At 36.6% G+C, this 16,970-nt stretch overlaps 1 protein-coding gene across 1 annotated transcript in view; it reads right to left on the reverse strand.

Moving 5' to 3' along the window:
• The window catches only part of TAF4B (TATA-box binding protein associated factor 4b), a 121,235-nt gene that overhangs the window by 66,465 nt on the left and 37,800 nt on the right, over positions 1 to 16,970 (reverse strand). The window contains exons 9-10 of the mRNA XM_012740445.3: positions 15,907 to 16,012; positions 821 to 990 (exon numbers count right to left, since the gene is read on the reverse strand). Coding sequence (XP_012595899.2) covers positions 821 to 990; positions 15,907 to 16,012 — 276 coding nt within the window. The remainder of the gene's footprint in view (positions 1 to 820; positions 991 to 15,906; positions 16,013 to 16,970) is intronic.

Here is a 16,970-nt window from a genome sequence, read left to right on the forward strand (position 1 = left end):
ATACTTTTATTATAAAATATAAAGGTCTTACTCAAGTATATTCAATGCTTATTAGTACTGGCCCCCAAAATTTGACACGGGTCAAGTACAGCTAGTCTCTATTAAGTCCCAGGGTCAGGCTACAAGAAATGATTTAACTCACATACAACAATCTCTCTCCAATTTGTCTCTTTTTTTCAGCTAATTTGGGGAGATTGCAGTCTTTCACATTACTGTAAGTTTGGAATCAAACAACAATTAAAAGCTGTTCAGTTTCAGAATAGCAGCAGTATGTTCTCACCCATTTTCTTTCACACACTGCAGCTACATAACAACTATACTACTGGACCTAGAGAAAACCCTAAGATTCTAATCCGGTTCTTTTAAAGTAAGGATGGGTTTAAATTTCAGAGTAAAGGGAAAAGGGACTTACTCTCATTGGCTGTCCCTATATTTCATAAACAAAACATGTAACGTAAGTGGGCATTTGGACACATACATGCCTAAAGGCAAAGCAAGGAATGACCAGGACAGAAAAAAAAATAATATATTATATATTCATGTAAACATAAACTCAACTTTTTCCCTATTAAGAAATATGAATAAAATATGAACTTCTATTATCAAAACCCAAAACCATAGATTATATAATTTAAGTCACAGTAATCATTTTTAAAATAAAATACTTCTTTCTGTAACACCCATGAAATCTTGATTTCTAGAGCCTTACTTATTTAAGCCTCAGAGTTCCTGGACAACCAACCCAGGTGGTCTCTTATGATAATACTTTGCTCAAAAAAGACATTTCTATCAGGTCAATAACCATAAACTCTGTACTTACCAATGTCTAAAATTCTCTTTTGTAGAGCTCCAATGAAAAGAAAGGGTTCATCTTTACATGACTGAATGAGCGTGCCAATCAACTCAGAGTTTGTTGCTAAGACACAGGCATTTTCTTCACTGAGGTTGACCCCTGCCATGGAAGTCACATCATTGATGTCATCTTCCTCTCTAATAGAAAAAAAAGTTGTAGTTTTTTTGTGGGGTACATATATATGTGTGTACGTATGAATGACGTGTTTCAGAGAGAAAAAGAATCATAGACCTCTCTTCATAACTAATGATATTATTTTACTTAATTTATCCAACCAAGAAGAGAATTAACAAAAATAAAAAATAAAAAAATAAAAAAAAAGAAGAGAATTGAAGAAAGACTATCTTTCCCTCTAAGCCTTTAAAATTAATTGGTGTCCCTAACCACTAGTGTACATCTAATATCAGAAAGATGAATCAGAAGCAACTTTGTCTGCGAGGGTGTATCTTTCCCTCTCTCAATTTGGTAAATGAGATATACCTAGAGGTATCTGGAGTTAGACTAATTCATTTACAAATCCTCTACAGTGAAAGACAAAGAAATGAAAATAGACATCTTTGTTTTCACCCAAGTGCCTCAGATTTCCCAGTGCACACCACTGTTCCACTGAAGGCCAGCAGAAACTGCCTGGTCCTGAAAGGTCAGCACCCACATCCCTTGAGAAGAAGCTTACTCAACTAGCTTTTCCAAAACCAAGCCACTAAAACTACTTTTGTCTTCTGCTTCAGACTTTTGGTGTGCTCCATATGTACCAATTGAATTCATTAAACCACATCCTCAAGCAATTGGCTGCAAAGGGCTTATAGATAAAATGTAAAATTACACATACACATATACATACATATACACACAATGTCATATAAAGAACATATATATAAAACACAAACTACATTTGGGCTCCTTGCTTTGCACCAGCAAAACCAAACAGTTGTTTTTATCTGACAGAATTGCTACCTGGCCACAGCACTAAGATGAGTAAACAAAGGCTGTCTGGAAAGTATCCAGCCATTGTTACCATAACAAGAATGGTTACATGGCTGGATACTTTCCGGACAGCCCTCATATATATTTAAGCATAGAGAAGAGACGGAAGAAAGAAATATAAAATTCCCTCACAGCATCCTTACCACCTTATGTAATAACAAGCACTTTACTGGTTATAATTCATACAACAATGCAAAACACAAACAAGATTATATAAAAAAGATATTGTTTCTCTTTATTGCATGGGCTAAATGGTACATATCATGTGGTCTCATGTCAAAGATTTAAATTACAAACCTCCCTGTGGTAATGCATTTGTGTGGAGGCAAGGAAAATAATTATAATTGTCAAATGTTCAAGAAATTCAGGCCTCTAGTGCTCAACTTTTAAAAACAATATGTTAGGGATGAGGGGGAAAGAACCCATATTCAAACATATATAAGAGATGCAAGCCAAATGAAACAAAGTGCTAGACACAGCAACTGAACATAAAGAGAAAAGCACAATGGTCTTATCATCTGAATGGTATAACAAAATCTCAACATTAAAATGTATGTTGCCTTTTCATAAGATGGCACAGAAGATGAAGCAGGAGGCTCCCGCCCCTTCCAAAGCCAAAGCAAAGGCTTTGAAGGGCAAGAAGGTAATGCTTCGCAGTGGCTCACGCCTATAATCCTAGCACTCTGGGAGGCCGAGGCAGGTGGATTGCTCAAGGTCAGGAGTTTAAAACCAGCCTGAGCAAGAGCGAGACCCCAGTCTCTACTATAAATAGAAAGAAATTAATTGGCCAACTAATATATATAGAAAAAATTAGCCGGGCATGGTGGCGCATGCCTGTAGTCCCAGCTACTCGGGAGACGGAGGCAAGAGGATTGCCTAAGCCCAGGAGTGTGAGGTTGCTGTGAGCTAGGCTGATGCCATGGCACTCACTTTAACCTGGGCAACAAAGTGAGACTCTGTCTCAAAAAAAAAAAAAAGAAAGTAATGCTTAAGGTATCCACAGCCACACATACACACAAAGATTCATACATCGTGCAATTTCCGGCGGATGAAGACGCTGCGGCTGGCGGCTCCAGAGGCAGCCCAAATATCCTTGCAAGAGCACCCTCAGGAGAAACTAGTTTGACCACTATGCCATCATCAAGTTCCCCCCATCACTGAGTGTGCCATAAAGAAGACGGGAGACAACACACTTGTGTTCCTTGCGGATGTCAAAGCCAACAAGCACCAGATCAAATAGGCTGTGAAGAAGCTCTTTGACATTGATGTGGCCAAGGTCAACACCTTGATCAGGCCTAATGGAGAGAAGGTGGCATATGTTTGATTCACTCCCAATTACAATGCTTTGGGTGTTACCAACAAAATTGGGGTCATGTTAACCAAGTCCAGTTGGCTAATCCTAAATATGTATTTTTGTACCATTAAAAAAAAAGTATGTCTCTGTAATAGGAAAAAGAAAAAAAGTTACCTCAGGCTGGCACGGTGGCTCCCACCTGAAATCCTAGCACTCTGGGAGGCTAAGCGGAATGATCACTTGAGGTCAGGATTTCAAGACCAACCTGAGCAAGAGCACACCCTGTTTCTACAAAACATAGAAAACTTAGCAGGGTGTGGTGGCTTGGGCCTGTAGTCCCTGCTACCCAGGAGGCTGAGGCAAGAGGACTGCTTAAGCCTAGAAGTTTGAGGTTGCAGTGAGCTAAGATGACGCCACTGTACTCTAGCCAAGACTCTGTCTCAGGGAAAAAAAAAGTCATCTCTCAAACTACCAAATGAAACATGCAGTTTAAAGAAAATGGTTGGACTCCAAAGGTATTGACAGAGATACAGGATGCTGAGCATGGCTCTGAGAACCACCTTGTCCCATATGTAAATAAGTTAGTATATCTAGACTTAAATATTAAACATCTAAAGTATAAGAATGGTAGATATCATAAGCCTAAAGAAGAACCAAAATCTGAGTAAAATAATATTTTCAAGGGCCTGAGTAAATATTTTTAAAAGACCAAGTAAATATCAGTTAAAAGTCAGTTCACAGCAAAAGAGAATCCTAACCAGTTACTTAACATCTTTGGGATTCAGTTTCCTCCTCCAAAAAAGGAAAAAAATGAATAACTCAGATGCTTTCTAAGTTTTCTCTCAGCCGCTTAAAAGAATGAGCTCTCTTTGGACTGACTTAAAACGAACAGACTGCACCTTGACTACATACAAGCTTATATGGGCATAATATATCTTTGGAAAGATACATGAAAAATTGTCCTCTGCAGGGGGAAATAGGAAAGTGGGGATAGGAAGAAGACTTACTTTATACCTTATTATACCCCTTTCTAACTTTTGAATGTTGTACTGTGTATGTGGATTACCTAATCAAAATGATTAGTGATATCAAAAATAACATTTAGGGAAAGAAAACTAAAGATGAGATAGAATAAAATGAAGTTTAAACATATAACTTCATCCTTCCTTAAAATAAACCTGGAGTTATTAAAGGTAATGCCGCATGGCCTTTATACAATATACATACACACAACATTGAGTGCCTCTAATCTCAGATGTGTGCCAGGCACACAAGCCCCTGTAAACTGCACCTTGCTTCTGTAGCAGGGTTCCTATACAGCCCTGTTAACATCTCACACACAGGATGCAGAGACCAGTCCCAGGCTAACTTAACTATCAGTACCTAACATAGTACTTAGAATCAAACAGAATCCAGTTAATGAGGGGACAGTTCCATGTCTTTGAATAGAATTGTGCAGCCTTTCCCTATAAATAAGCAGAGAACTAAATGCCCACTAAGATTGGTTCTTGCCGGCCATCCCTCCTTCTATCTGGCCTCAAGCTGAATACAGCTCCCTCTAGTACAGCTGCCAGTTACCATGGTTACAGATGGCAGTAGGAGTAGAGGAGGATACTATTGAGGGAAGAGGAAAAGGTACCACAATAAACAGCACCCACACCATTTAAAACTTCCTCTAAGAAAGGAGGTTAACTGAAGGAAAGAAAAGACAACACAGTGTTTTAGCAGCATTATCAGTAATGGTAAGATAGGCCAGGACAGTAACAAAGGCTTTGATACTGAGGGATATTTGTGATTATGGTTTGGTTTTAATTTTAAGAGAGACAAAAGCAAGAATCACTGAACCAATTCTTCAAGTTTTCTAGTCTGATGCAGTGTCTTCTGATGAAGGTGCTATTAAAGACAATCTGTTTTGTTTTAAAAGATATTCAGAAAAACGAACTGAAGACTGCCTTAGTACAAAAAGCCTTCAAACTCAAGATTCTATGGGGTGTAGTAGAGTACTATGCAAAAATTACAGAAAAATATCACTCATTTATCAGAAATGCCTTGCATTCTGGCTTCTGAAACTGATCTAATTCTTTAGCTTTTGATAAAGTTGACCATTGCTCATGCCTGCCTTCTTAAATATCTTCCACCCTCAACACCTGTAACAGCACTAGACTAATTCTTCTAAAGTAGAGTGAATCACATTACTCTCCTGTTCAAAAACCATTCTTGTTTCCCTGAACTCAACCTGACATTCAAGGCTATTTTTAAATCATTTATCCAATTGCTACATCTTTTGAATTTCTGAGAATACAGGTTTGTCTCTGTTATGGTAGGTCTTACTGTCTTCTTTTTTTAATAGTCAATGTGTTTGCCTTAAACTCCAACTAGACTAATTTTATTGACATTATTATTATTATCTTTTTTTTTTTTTTTTTTTGAGACAGAGTCTCACTCTGTTGCCTGAGCTAGAGTGCCATGGCATCAGCTTAGCTCACAGCAACCTCAAACTTCTGGGCTCAAGCAATCCTTCTGCCTCAGCCTCCCGAGTAGCTGGGATAACAGGCATGCGCCACCATGCCCAGCTAAGTTTTTCTATATATTTTTAGTTGGTCAATTAATTTGTTTCTATTTTTAGTAGAGACAGAGTCTCTCTTTTGTGTTCAAAACGCTGGTTTCGAACTCCTGACCTTAAGTGATCCACCCACCTCAGCCTCCCAGAGTGGTAGGAGTACAGGCGTGAGCCACTGGGCCGGCCTATTGATCATTATTAATCATCATCACCTATCATGCCCAACAAAGTAGTACATAAATCATGTCTAAATATTTTAAACATTTCTATGCACTCAGAACAGCTGTTTATCTATTATAACATATTGAAAAGCAGAACAATGAGTAAAAATGAAGTTCTGAGTCACTTTTTGCCTATCTTCGAATCCTGACTCTACCATTTATTATCTATGTGAAATAAAGCAATTAACCATGCTAAAACTGCATCTTCAGTAAAATTAGGACAATAATAGTCCCTACCCTTAGACTTAAGACTAAAGGAAGTAATTAATAACATAGAAAAAGAAAATACTTTAATATATAATTAGCTCTTATAAATAACTAAAGAAAAGACTAATGATCCAATGGAAAAATGGACAAAGCATATGAATCTTCAGTTAACAGGAGAAAAAAAAAAGACTCAGATGTTCCACTCAACTCATAACAGAAATATAAGATATAATCTTTGACCTGTTACATAGGCAATCATTTTTTTAAAGTTCACCAGAATACATGGAAATACGCTATCTTAAGCTTTGTTGCTGTGAGTATAATCTGTTAATACAACTTTCATGAAGGGCTATTTGGCGTTATTTGACAATTTAAATGAAGAAATCACTCTTCCTAAAATTTATGTGAAATGATAGTCACTGCTGCTTTGTTTTCCTGGTACAAAACAATAGAAACAACCTAAACTGTAATATCACATTGACTGCCACACTAGAAAAAAAATTTTTTTTCCTTGGGGCCACAGTGTTTTATTACAAAAATAGAATAAAACCTTTTGAAAACAAAACGATCCTTTCTAATTTAATGAAAAATTTGTTACTTTTTATGGTGTTCTATACATATTCCTCACCAAGCCCCAGGCTCAAAACTAACGTGAGTTAAATACAACTCACATGGCAGTTAATGTGTTATGGAACTTTGTTAAAAATATCAAATCACAACAGATATGTACTGTTATGGGACAATCTCCAAGATTTACTACTATTAAGTTGTAAAAACCAAAATGTAAAACATGGCTGGCCATGGTGGCTCACACCTATAACCCCAGCACTTTGAGAGGCCAAGGTGGAAGGATTTCTTGAGACCAGGAGACCAGCCTGGTCAAAATAGCAAAACCTCATCTCTAAGGAAAAGGAAAAGAAAGGAGAGGAGAGGAAGGGTGCGGGGAGGAGGAATGGAAAGGAGGAAAGAAAGGAATAAGGGGAGGGGGAAGGAAGGGAAAGAGAAAGGGGAAGGAAATTAAAACATTAGCCAGGTGTGGTGGCTCACACCTATAGTCTCAGCTATACAAAAGGCTAGGCAGGAGCATCCCTTGAGCCCAAGAGTTCCAAGTTGCAGTGAGTTGTATGACTGTACTCCAGCCTGGGCAACACAGAAATCCTGTCTCTTAAAAAAAAAAAAATGTATGTATGTATGGTGTATTACCATCTGTGTTGAAAAGATTATATCTAGGGAGTCTTTTCTTGTCATGTACCATCAATAAAATACTCTGTACCAAGGGGAAAAAAAGGACTACCTAGCTATATCTAGAAAGATACACAACAAATTGGTAATAGCAGCTGGCTTGAGGCTGGGCACCTAGGTAGCAGAAGGATAAAGTGAGGAAAAGTCTTATTTTTCCCTCTTGTAACCTTTTTAGATTTACGTAAAATGTACTTATTACCTAGTCAAATAAATAATTTGTTTTAAAAATATAAACATCTCCAGGTCTGTTATGAGCCAAAAAAAAAAATAAATAAAAATAAAAATATAAACAAAAAATTTAATTTTAGGAAGATTGATTTCTTTCCGTGGATTATTAAATCCCTAGTAAAATTTAATATTTTTTTTTCAGCTCTCTCGGGCATGGCCTTTCTACTGTAGCATGTCTGTAAACTCACATAATACCCTGTTTATTCCTCCTTCTATATGTTTTCTGAAGTTATTTTTCTCATGGGAAATTTCCTCTTTCTTCTTAAATGTAGTATAGCATACTATAGTACTTCTCAAACTTTAGTGTTTTAGGGAATGACGTAGGAATTTTAATTATCAATTATATGTTAACAAAAACAACATACTTTTATGAACGCTAACATAACAAAATTAATAAATAGTCAGAACAGTAGCACTGTCTTCTCATTTTGTAAATCTCTTTAAAATCCACTGGTCCTCTTGCAGTTTGAATAGATCTTTTACCCATGCATGGTTTTATAACATCATGCACTGCTAATATAGAAAATATTGGTTCACTGAGTTATACAGATCTTCCAAATTTAGACTCATACATAATCCAAAAATCATGTGTTAATATCTCCACCAATCAGATCAGAAAATCTAAGTATTGGGAAGCTGTCAAACTCACACTAGTAGATAGAAAGCCTTCACAATCTCATCTCCAAGTCTTTATTCATATATAATTTCCCTGTGTGGAATATTCAAGAACCTAATTTCTGTTAAGATCTTTTTGTTACATTTTAACCCTATGTTCTAATCTGGACACAGTTTACATGGAGGCATCTTCTCTGTCTCCCTTGTCATTCCAAGATGAGAGGATTTTTTTCTCACCAAGGACTTCCTCTTTTTTAAATCCCTGCTCTGGAATAACTATTGTATCATATATTATGTAGCCAGCATATTATTGACACACTTGTACAGACAAGGACAAATAGGCTTTGTTGTTGCTGTTGAGAGAGGGTCTCACGCTGCTGCCCAGACTAGAGTACAGTGGCGTCATCATAGCTCAATGCAACCTCAAACTCCTGGGCTCATGTGATCCTCTTGCCTCAGCCTCCCAGGTAGCTGGGGCTACAGGTGCACACCATGATGCCTTGTTAATTTTTTCTATTTTTAGTAGAGATGTGGTCTTGCTCTTGCTCAGGCTGTTCTCGAACTCCTGGCCTCCTGTGATCCTCCCACCTCAGCCTGTCAATGTGTTAGGATCGCAGGCATGAGTCACAGTGCCTGGCTCAAATAAACTCTTAAAACATGAAACAATGAGTTACATATGATGAAAAGTTACCTAAATTTATATCTGATAAAGTTAAACTGAACTTCTAGCTGTTAAAATATCTTCACTACCAGAAAAAAATATGTATTATTCATCTACAAATATTTTATTTTTAATATGTATCTGTAAAATATAAGGACTCTTAAAACAACCATATATCATTTTCATATCAAAATATCAATATCAATTCCTTATTATCAAGAAATATCCATTTTAAATAGGGGTGACTATACAAAGAGGCTAAGGTACTGTAATATTTGTCACTTCTGATGCTAAAGTATGACCAATATAACATGAATCTCTGGCACCCTCTGGTGTTTAAGCACTATACAGCTTCCCACATTCATCCAAACTACAGTCACAAGCAGAATAAAACATGATTTTTTTAGTGGAAAAAGTCATAAATGAACCAAAAAACTTTTAAATTAACTAGATAGTTTTGAAAAATGAGTCAGGTATCTTTCTATGTCATTAAACCTTGTCCAGTTTAGTCAAGACAAGATCTAATGCCACTCTTTTTCTTTTTCAGCATATTATGGGGGTACAAATGTTAAGGTTACGTATATTGCCCATGCTCCCCCTCCCACCTCAAGTCAGAGCTTCAAGCAGAGCCAATACCAAGGGTCTATTTTTCATTTTAACAATAACCGAAGTGACAGTAAGTATCCAGGAAAGCAAACAAATAAAAAAAGATATCACTATGAAAATATATGCACAAAACCACATAGGATTTGAATTATTAGAAAGTCTTTTTTTTGAGACAGAGTCTCGCTTTGTTGTCCAGGCTAGAGTGAGTGCCGTGGCGTCAGCCTAGCTCACAGCAACCTCAAACTCCTGGGCTCAGGCGATCCTCCTGCCTCAGCCTCCCGAGTAGCTGGGACTACAGGCATGTGCCACCATGCCCGGCTCATTTTTATATATATATATCAGTTGGCCAATTAATTTCTTTCTATTTATAGTAGAGACTGGGTCTTGCTCTTGCTCAGGCTGGTTTTGAACTCCTGACCTTGAGCAATCCGCCCGCCTCGGCCTCCCAAGAGCTAGGATTACAGGCGTGAGCCACCGCGCCCGGCCGAGAAAGTCTTATATGAATACGAAAAGGATTATCTTTTTTGTAAAACTAAGATATCTAAGAAATAGCTAAGATTATAAATACTCCTGTTCTCTTTTTCAAAACTGATTATTTCGGTATTTGAATATCTATTATGAACCATGCATTGCTGTAAACATTAGATACACATACAGTAGTAAGCGACACTTATTTTAAACTCTCAAAGATTTAAAAAGGAGTAGGAAATACATGGAAGGGTAAACAAACGCATGAACAAAATTTTAGGTAAATACCTTAAGACAGCAGATACGACTGTGAAAGCTGCTTTATATTGGCTGGCCAAGCAAAATATAAGGAGGTAACTAAAATATGAAGGACCATGTCATATGAAGACTGGGGGACAGGGAGTTTAACATATACCACATCTAATGTATAGTAGTTATGCGAATCGTGTATTTGAAGAACAGAAAAAAAGCAAACAAGGAGCATGGGTCCCTAACGCTAAAAGAACATGACACCTGCCAATAGATGGACTACTTCCAGTTTTCTTGAATATGAGAATCCATCTTTCCATGCAACTATTTTTCAGTTTTTCTGTTAACCACAACCTTACCAAATTCTAACAAATATAACCATGGTTTCAGATAGGAAGCTTTCATATTGTAAAAAAGGCAATTCTTCCCCCAAATTAACCTAATCACATAATCTCAATACGAAGTTTTCATGGAATGGCCATGCTGATTGTAAAATTCACACACAAGAGAAAAAAAACAAGTGTCAGGCACAGTGGCTCACATCTATCATCCCAGCACTCGAGGAAGCCAAGGCTGGTAGATTGCTGGAGCTCGGGAGTTCGAGACTAGCCTGAGCAACAGTAAGACCCACATTTCTACTAAAAATGGAAAAAATTATCCAGGCAAGGTGGCACTGCCTGTAGTTCCAGTTACTTGGGAGACTGAGGCACAAGGATCACTTGAGCCCAGGAGTGGGAGGTTATTGTGAGCTATGATACACTGCAACAGCCCAGGCAACAGAGCAAGACTCTGTCTAAAAAGAAATATAACAAATAAAATCAAGATACCTTTAATAAAAAGGAATACAGAGAAAGGATTTACACTCTCTGATATAAACAATGACATTATAACAATCAAAACTACCAAATATTAACATCAAAATAAAACAAAAACATGTCACTAACATGGAATGTACCTTTGTATAAATGGGAATTTACTATAAGATAAAGGTGGCATTTCAAATAAGAAAGGGGAAGTTGATGAGGTCTTCAGTAACTATTGCTGAGACAATCCATTTGGGGAAAAAAGTTAATCTCTGCTTCAGACATTTACAAAGATAAAATCAAGAACTACTGAAGATGCAAAGTGCATTCATGAAGTAGGTGTGTATAGATATGTTAAGATAAATTATAAAAGCCCATCATTATGGGCTCATACTGCAGGATATATTAGAATTCAAAAGCCATAAAGGAAGAGACTGCTAAACTTTGTGATTTAAAATTTCCATATACAAGACACTAAAAATAAAGTTACAAGTTAAACTTGTGAAAAGATAGGGAGAAAAATACTTACAACATATACAACAAAGAATTATTCTCCGGTATGTATACATGAGTCTAGAAAGCAACAAAGCACTCAACAGATAAATGAGCAAAAGTCATAAGCCAGAAATTTCCCAAAGAAAATATGAATGGTGATATTTTTGCCTCAGGCAATAAATGGACTACATTTACTGAGGAGCAATTTTACAAAGCACTGTAACTGGACCAGCAGAAGGCATTTTCATTCCATTACTGGGTTCACAGATTCCTTCAAAAAAGGTGTCAATAAAAGTAAGCAATGAGCACATCCTAAAGGAAGAACTTTCTAAGGGGCAAATGCCTGTGTCTAGCACTAGTGCTTGAGTCTCTCTTACTGTATCTGAGACTCCTCGGTAACTCAGGTTCCCTAGAACAGGACTGAATGGTTTCCAAGCCAATAGTCATCCGTGGTTCCTACCAGAAACAAGCACAAATGCTCTCTGGAATAAAGCAAACTCAATTTAGACCCTCACATTTAACCTGACTTACCTACCCAACAAAGTTTTGGTTTTTTTTTGAGGCAGAGTCTTGCTTTGTTGCCCAGGCTAGAGTGAGTGCCGTAGCGTCATCCTAGCTCACAGCAACCTCAAACTCCTGGGCTCAAGCAATCCTGTTGCCTCAGCCTCCCGAGTAGCTGGGACTACAGGCAGGTGCCACCATGCCCAGCTAATTTTTTCTGTATGTATTAGTTGGCCAATTAATTTCTTTCTATTAATAGTAGAGACGGGGTCTCGCTCTTGCTCAGGCTGGTTTCGAACTCCTGACCTTGAGCAATCCGCCCGCCTCAGCCTCCCAGAGTGCTAGGATTACAGGTGTGAGCCACCACGCCCGGCCCCAACAAAGTTTTAAATTCAGTAACTACAGTTTTCACTTCCAAAAGTTCTCTTTGGTTCTTTGTCAAATTTCTGTATTTGTTTTTTAATAAATAATTATATCTTATTCATTTTTGTGATTTCATATTTTATTTTTAAACATTTTATAATGGTTTTTAATATTCAATATTTGATCACATCCAATTTTTTTTTTTTTAAATATATATATTTTTTGAGACAGAGTCTCACTTTGTTGCCCAGGCTAGAGTGAGTGCAGTGGTGTCAGCCTAGCTCACAGCAACCTCAAACTTCTGGGCTCAATCAAGCGATCCTCCTGCCTCGGCCTCCCGAGCAGCTGGGACTACAGGCATGTGCCACCATGCCAGGCTAATTTTTTCTATATATATTAGTTGGCCAATTAATTTCTTTCGGTTTATAGTAGAGATGGGGTCTCGCTCTTGCTCAGGCTGGTTTTGAACTCCTGACCCCGAGCAATCCGCCCGCCTCGGCCTCTCAGAGTGCTAGGATTACAGGTGTGAGTCACTGTGCCTGGCCCCACATCCAATTCTTAAAGTCACTGGAACTGCAGATATGTTCCTGTTTCTCAGTGGTTTTACTCAAAGTGACTTCCTTACACATTTACCTTACTGTGAACACTTATTGATGCCATCTATATAAATAACTTCAAATAATCTGAAAATTATCAGAAATAATAAGGCCGGGTGTGGTGGCTCATGCCTATAATCCTAGTACTCTGGGAGGTTGAGACAGGATGATCACTTGAGGTTAGGAGTTGAAGACCAGCCTGAGCAAGCATGAGACCTGTCTCTACTAAAAACAAAAAAAATTAGCTGGGCATGGTGACACACGTCTGTAGTCCCAGCTACTCGGGAGGCTGAAGCAGGAGGATCGCTTGAGTCCAGTTTGAGGTTGCAATGAGCTATGATGACACCACTGCACTCCACCTCAGGTAACAAGAGTGAGAGTCTATCCCAAAAATAAAAACAAAAATCTGCTCCCCAAAACTTAATATACATTTTTCTCTAAGTGCTCATAACATTTTATCAAAATCGGCCACATTGGCCGGTCGCGGTGGCTCACGACTGTAATCCTAGCACTCTGGGAGGGTGAAGCGGGCGGATCCCTCAAGGTCAGGAGTTTGAAACCACCCAGAGCAAGAGTGAGACCCCATCTCTAAATAGAAAGTAATTAATTGGCCAACTAATATATATAGAAAAAATTAGCCGGGCATGGTGGCACATGCATTTAGTCCCAGATACTCGGGAGGCTGAGGCAGCAGGATTGCTTGAGCCCAGGAGTCTGAGGTTGCTGTGAGCTAGGCTGACACCACGGCACTCACTGGGCAACAAGGTGAGACTCTGTCTCAAAAAAAAAAAAAAAGAGGGGAGGGTAGGTGGTGCGTGTGTGGAATAAAAATTTACCTATTGGGTACAAAGAACACTATTCTGGTGATGGGCACATCAAATGCCCTGACTTAAGCATTACACAAGATACCCATGTAACAAAAACACTCACATCCCCTTAAATTAATATTTTGAAATAAAAAATAAAATTAAAGTCAATAACAAATTTTAAAATGTAAAAAAGAGTTAGAGACAAAGTAATAAAAATGAGATAGAAACAAAAGGAATAAAATTCATATTACTGAAATCTCTGAAGGAAAAAAAAACACAAAACAATGAACTAGAATATTTAAAACTATAATCCAAGAAAACTTTCCACAAATTATAAAAGACCAGAATCTACATTCTGAAAGGGCAAATGGAAACCTAGGAAAATTAAGCTAGACTAATTACCTTAACTACGTATCCTAGTATAAAACTATGAGATTTCAAAACTAAAGAAAAAATCCCCAAGGCCTTCAGACAAAAAGGTTGAATAATAACAACATACAAATCAAGACAATAATGAAACAGCCTTTTTTAAAAATGCAATACAAAAAGTGTTAATTCATATCCAGCCAAACTGTCCTTTAAGTATCAAGGACACTGAAAAACAGTTTTACCACACAAGAACTTAGGGAATTCTACACCTATGAACCTTTCTCAAGGAACCTGCTAGTAGATGAACTTCATCCAATCAAGACATGATCGAGAACACTTCAGAAAAGGGACAGAAGGTAAGCACTTTAATAAATGCATATAAAAGTAGACTAACAACAAATATAGGAAGGGATGAAGAAGGAAGACTGAAGTATCAAAGGTATATGTTGTGAAGAAGAAATTATGCAATTAAAATGGGGGAAGTGTAGAATGTGAACATGATGGTTTTTATATAGACAGACAATAAGTGTGAATTAAAGGATAGCAATAAAACAAAAAAGACAAGTCAAAAACTATAAAAATTCTAGACCAAAGCATAGGAGAAAATCTTTGTAACCCTGGGTTACACAAATATCTCTTACATAAGATGTGAAAAGAATAATCTACAAGAGAAAAAAATTAATGAATTGAAAATCAACAAAAAATTAATAACTTTTGCTCTGTGAAAGATACTGTTAAGAGAATGAAAAAAATCATGCCACAAAGAAAGCATTTCCAAATCATTTATCTGGAAAATGACTTAGATCTTAAATATATTTTAAAAACTCTTAAAAACTGAACCATAAGAAAACAAAAATAGACAATAAACAAAAATGGGAGAAAGATTTATGAGAATAACAGGCATAAGAATAGATGATCAACATCTTTAGTCATTGGGAAAATGCAAATTAAAAGCACAATTATAATAACCACTACACACCTATTAGAATGGTGAAAAATTAAAAGAACTGAGAGTACCAAGTACTGACAAAGTTGGAGAGCAACTGAACTTCTCATCACTGCTGGTGGGAATGCAAAATGCTACAGTCACTTTGTTAAACAGTTTAGTAGGACTTTAAACAGTTAAACACATAATGACTCAGTAATTATACTCCTAGATATTTACTACAAAGAAATGAAAATCTACATTCACACAAAATTCCATATGTGAATGTTTTATAGAAGCTTTATATATGATTGCTAAAAACTGGAAACCAACCAAATGTCCATCAACAGCAAAAAGGATAAACAAATGTAATTTCATAAAATGAAATACTTCTCAGCAATATAAAAGAATCTTCTAATATTCAAAATAATATGGATAATCTCAAAAAGATGCTGAGTAACAATAGTCAGATGCAAAAGAGTACATGATAATGTAATATTTCATTTATGTGAAGTTTAAGAATAGACAAAAATGATCTATGGTGATAGACATAAAAACAGTGGCTGAGTGGCTGCCGAGTCAGGATACGGGCTAATTAATTTGAAAGGTGCACAAAGGTGCACAAATGAATATGTTCATTATCTTGATCTGGATTATGATTACATAGGTATATATTTGACAAAAATTCATTGAGCTATACACTTTTGTGTACTTTATTATATATAAATTATACTCAATAAAGTGCTGTTAGCTTTCTAAAAAGGCATCAATAAATCTATTTTATTAAGGTATTATTCTGTCATCTCTTTGTTTCCTAAATATTACTTCCTTAAACCATGTTTAACTATTTTCTTTACCTGAAGCAAGTTGTTCCATTCTCCTTTATTTTACTTTTCTGAATAGGAGATGTTTGGAGCGACAAAATTTTATTTCCAGGCAGAGTAATTTGCTTTACAATGGAAGCTATAAAAACAAAACAAGAAAGAAAAAAGTAGAATACAAAAAAGCAATCATGCCACATTAAGAAAAATTCAGGACAACAGTTTTTAATCTATATAGAATAATCAAAGAAAATTTCAAGTTGCCCTAGAACTATTCATAAATTCAAACAAGACAAAGAATTTATTCCTTGTATAAGAAATGATCTTATGAAATAAAGATCACTCCATCTCTTTTTACATGGTTTCAAATTGTCTATAGAATTAGCAGCATTACAAAACAGGAACAAAAGGTTACTGAAACATGTTATCTGCATCAGTATATTTTCAAAACACATTAAAGCTCTACCTTACACATGTAAGACTGATTATTTATTTATTATTTGTTTTAAGGAGACAGCAGCTCTTTCCCAGGCTGGAGTGCAGTGGCACAATCATAGCTCACTGCAGACTCAAACTCCTGGGCTCAAGCAATCCTCCTGACTCACCTTCCCAAGTAGCTTGAGACTACAGGAGGTACCACCATGCATAGCTCAATTTTTTTTTCTTTTACTTATTGTAGTGATGAAGTCTCATTATGTTACCCAAGCTAATTTCAAACTCCCAGCCTCAAGAGATCCTCTGGCCTCAGCCTCCCAAAAGTGCTGGAATTACAGACGAGTTACTGCACTGGCCTAATATCCAAACTTAGCGAAAGAACTATATTTTAAGAAGAAATAAGACTATAGCAAATTCTGTAAGTTTAAAAAGTCCTCATTTACTAGCTTATTTTATCTAATTACAGAATGCCATTAGTAGTTTCTTCTTTTATTCCAAAACAACATATATGCCTACATTGTACAATAAATTTAATAAGTAGTCATCTTTCAGTCTTCTTTTGTAAATTGCCAACTTTAAAAGACCAATCTCCATTAATATAACAACAACAAAATTATGCAAAACTCTTCTACATGTTCCAAACCCAATGAGAAAGGGCTGGGATA

This window comes from Microcebus murinus, chromosome 17, assembly GCF_040939455.1.
Source record: "Microcebus murinus isolate Inina chromosome 17, M.murinus_Inina_mat1.0, whole genome shotgun sequence".
NCBI classification, from domain to species: Eukaryota; Metazoa; Chordata; class Mammalia; order Primates; family Cheirogaleidae; genus Microcebus; species Microcebus murinus.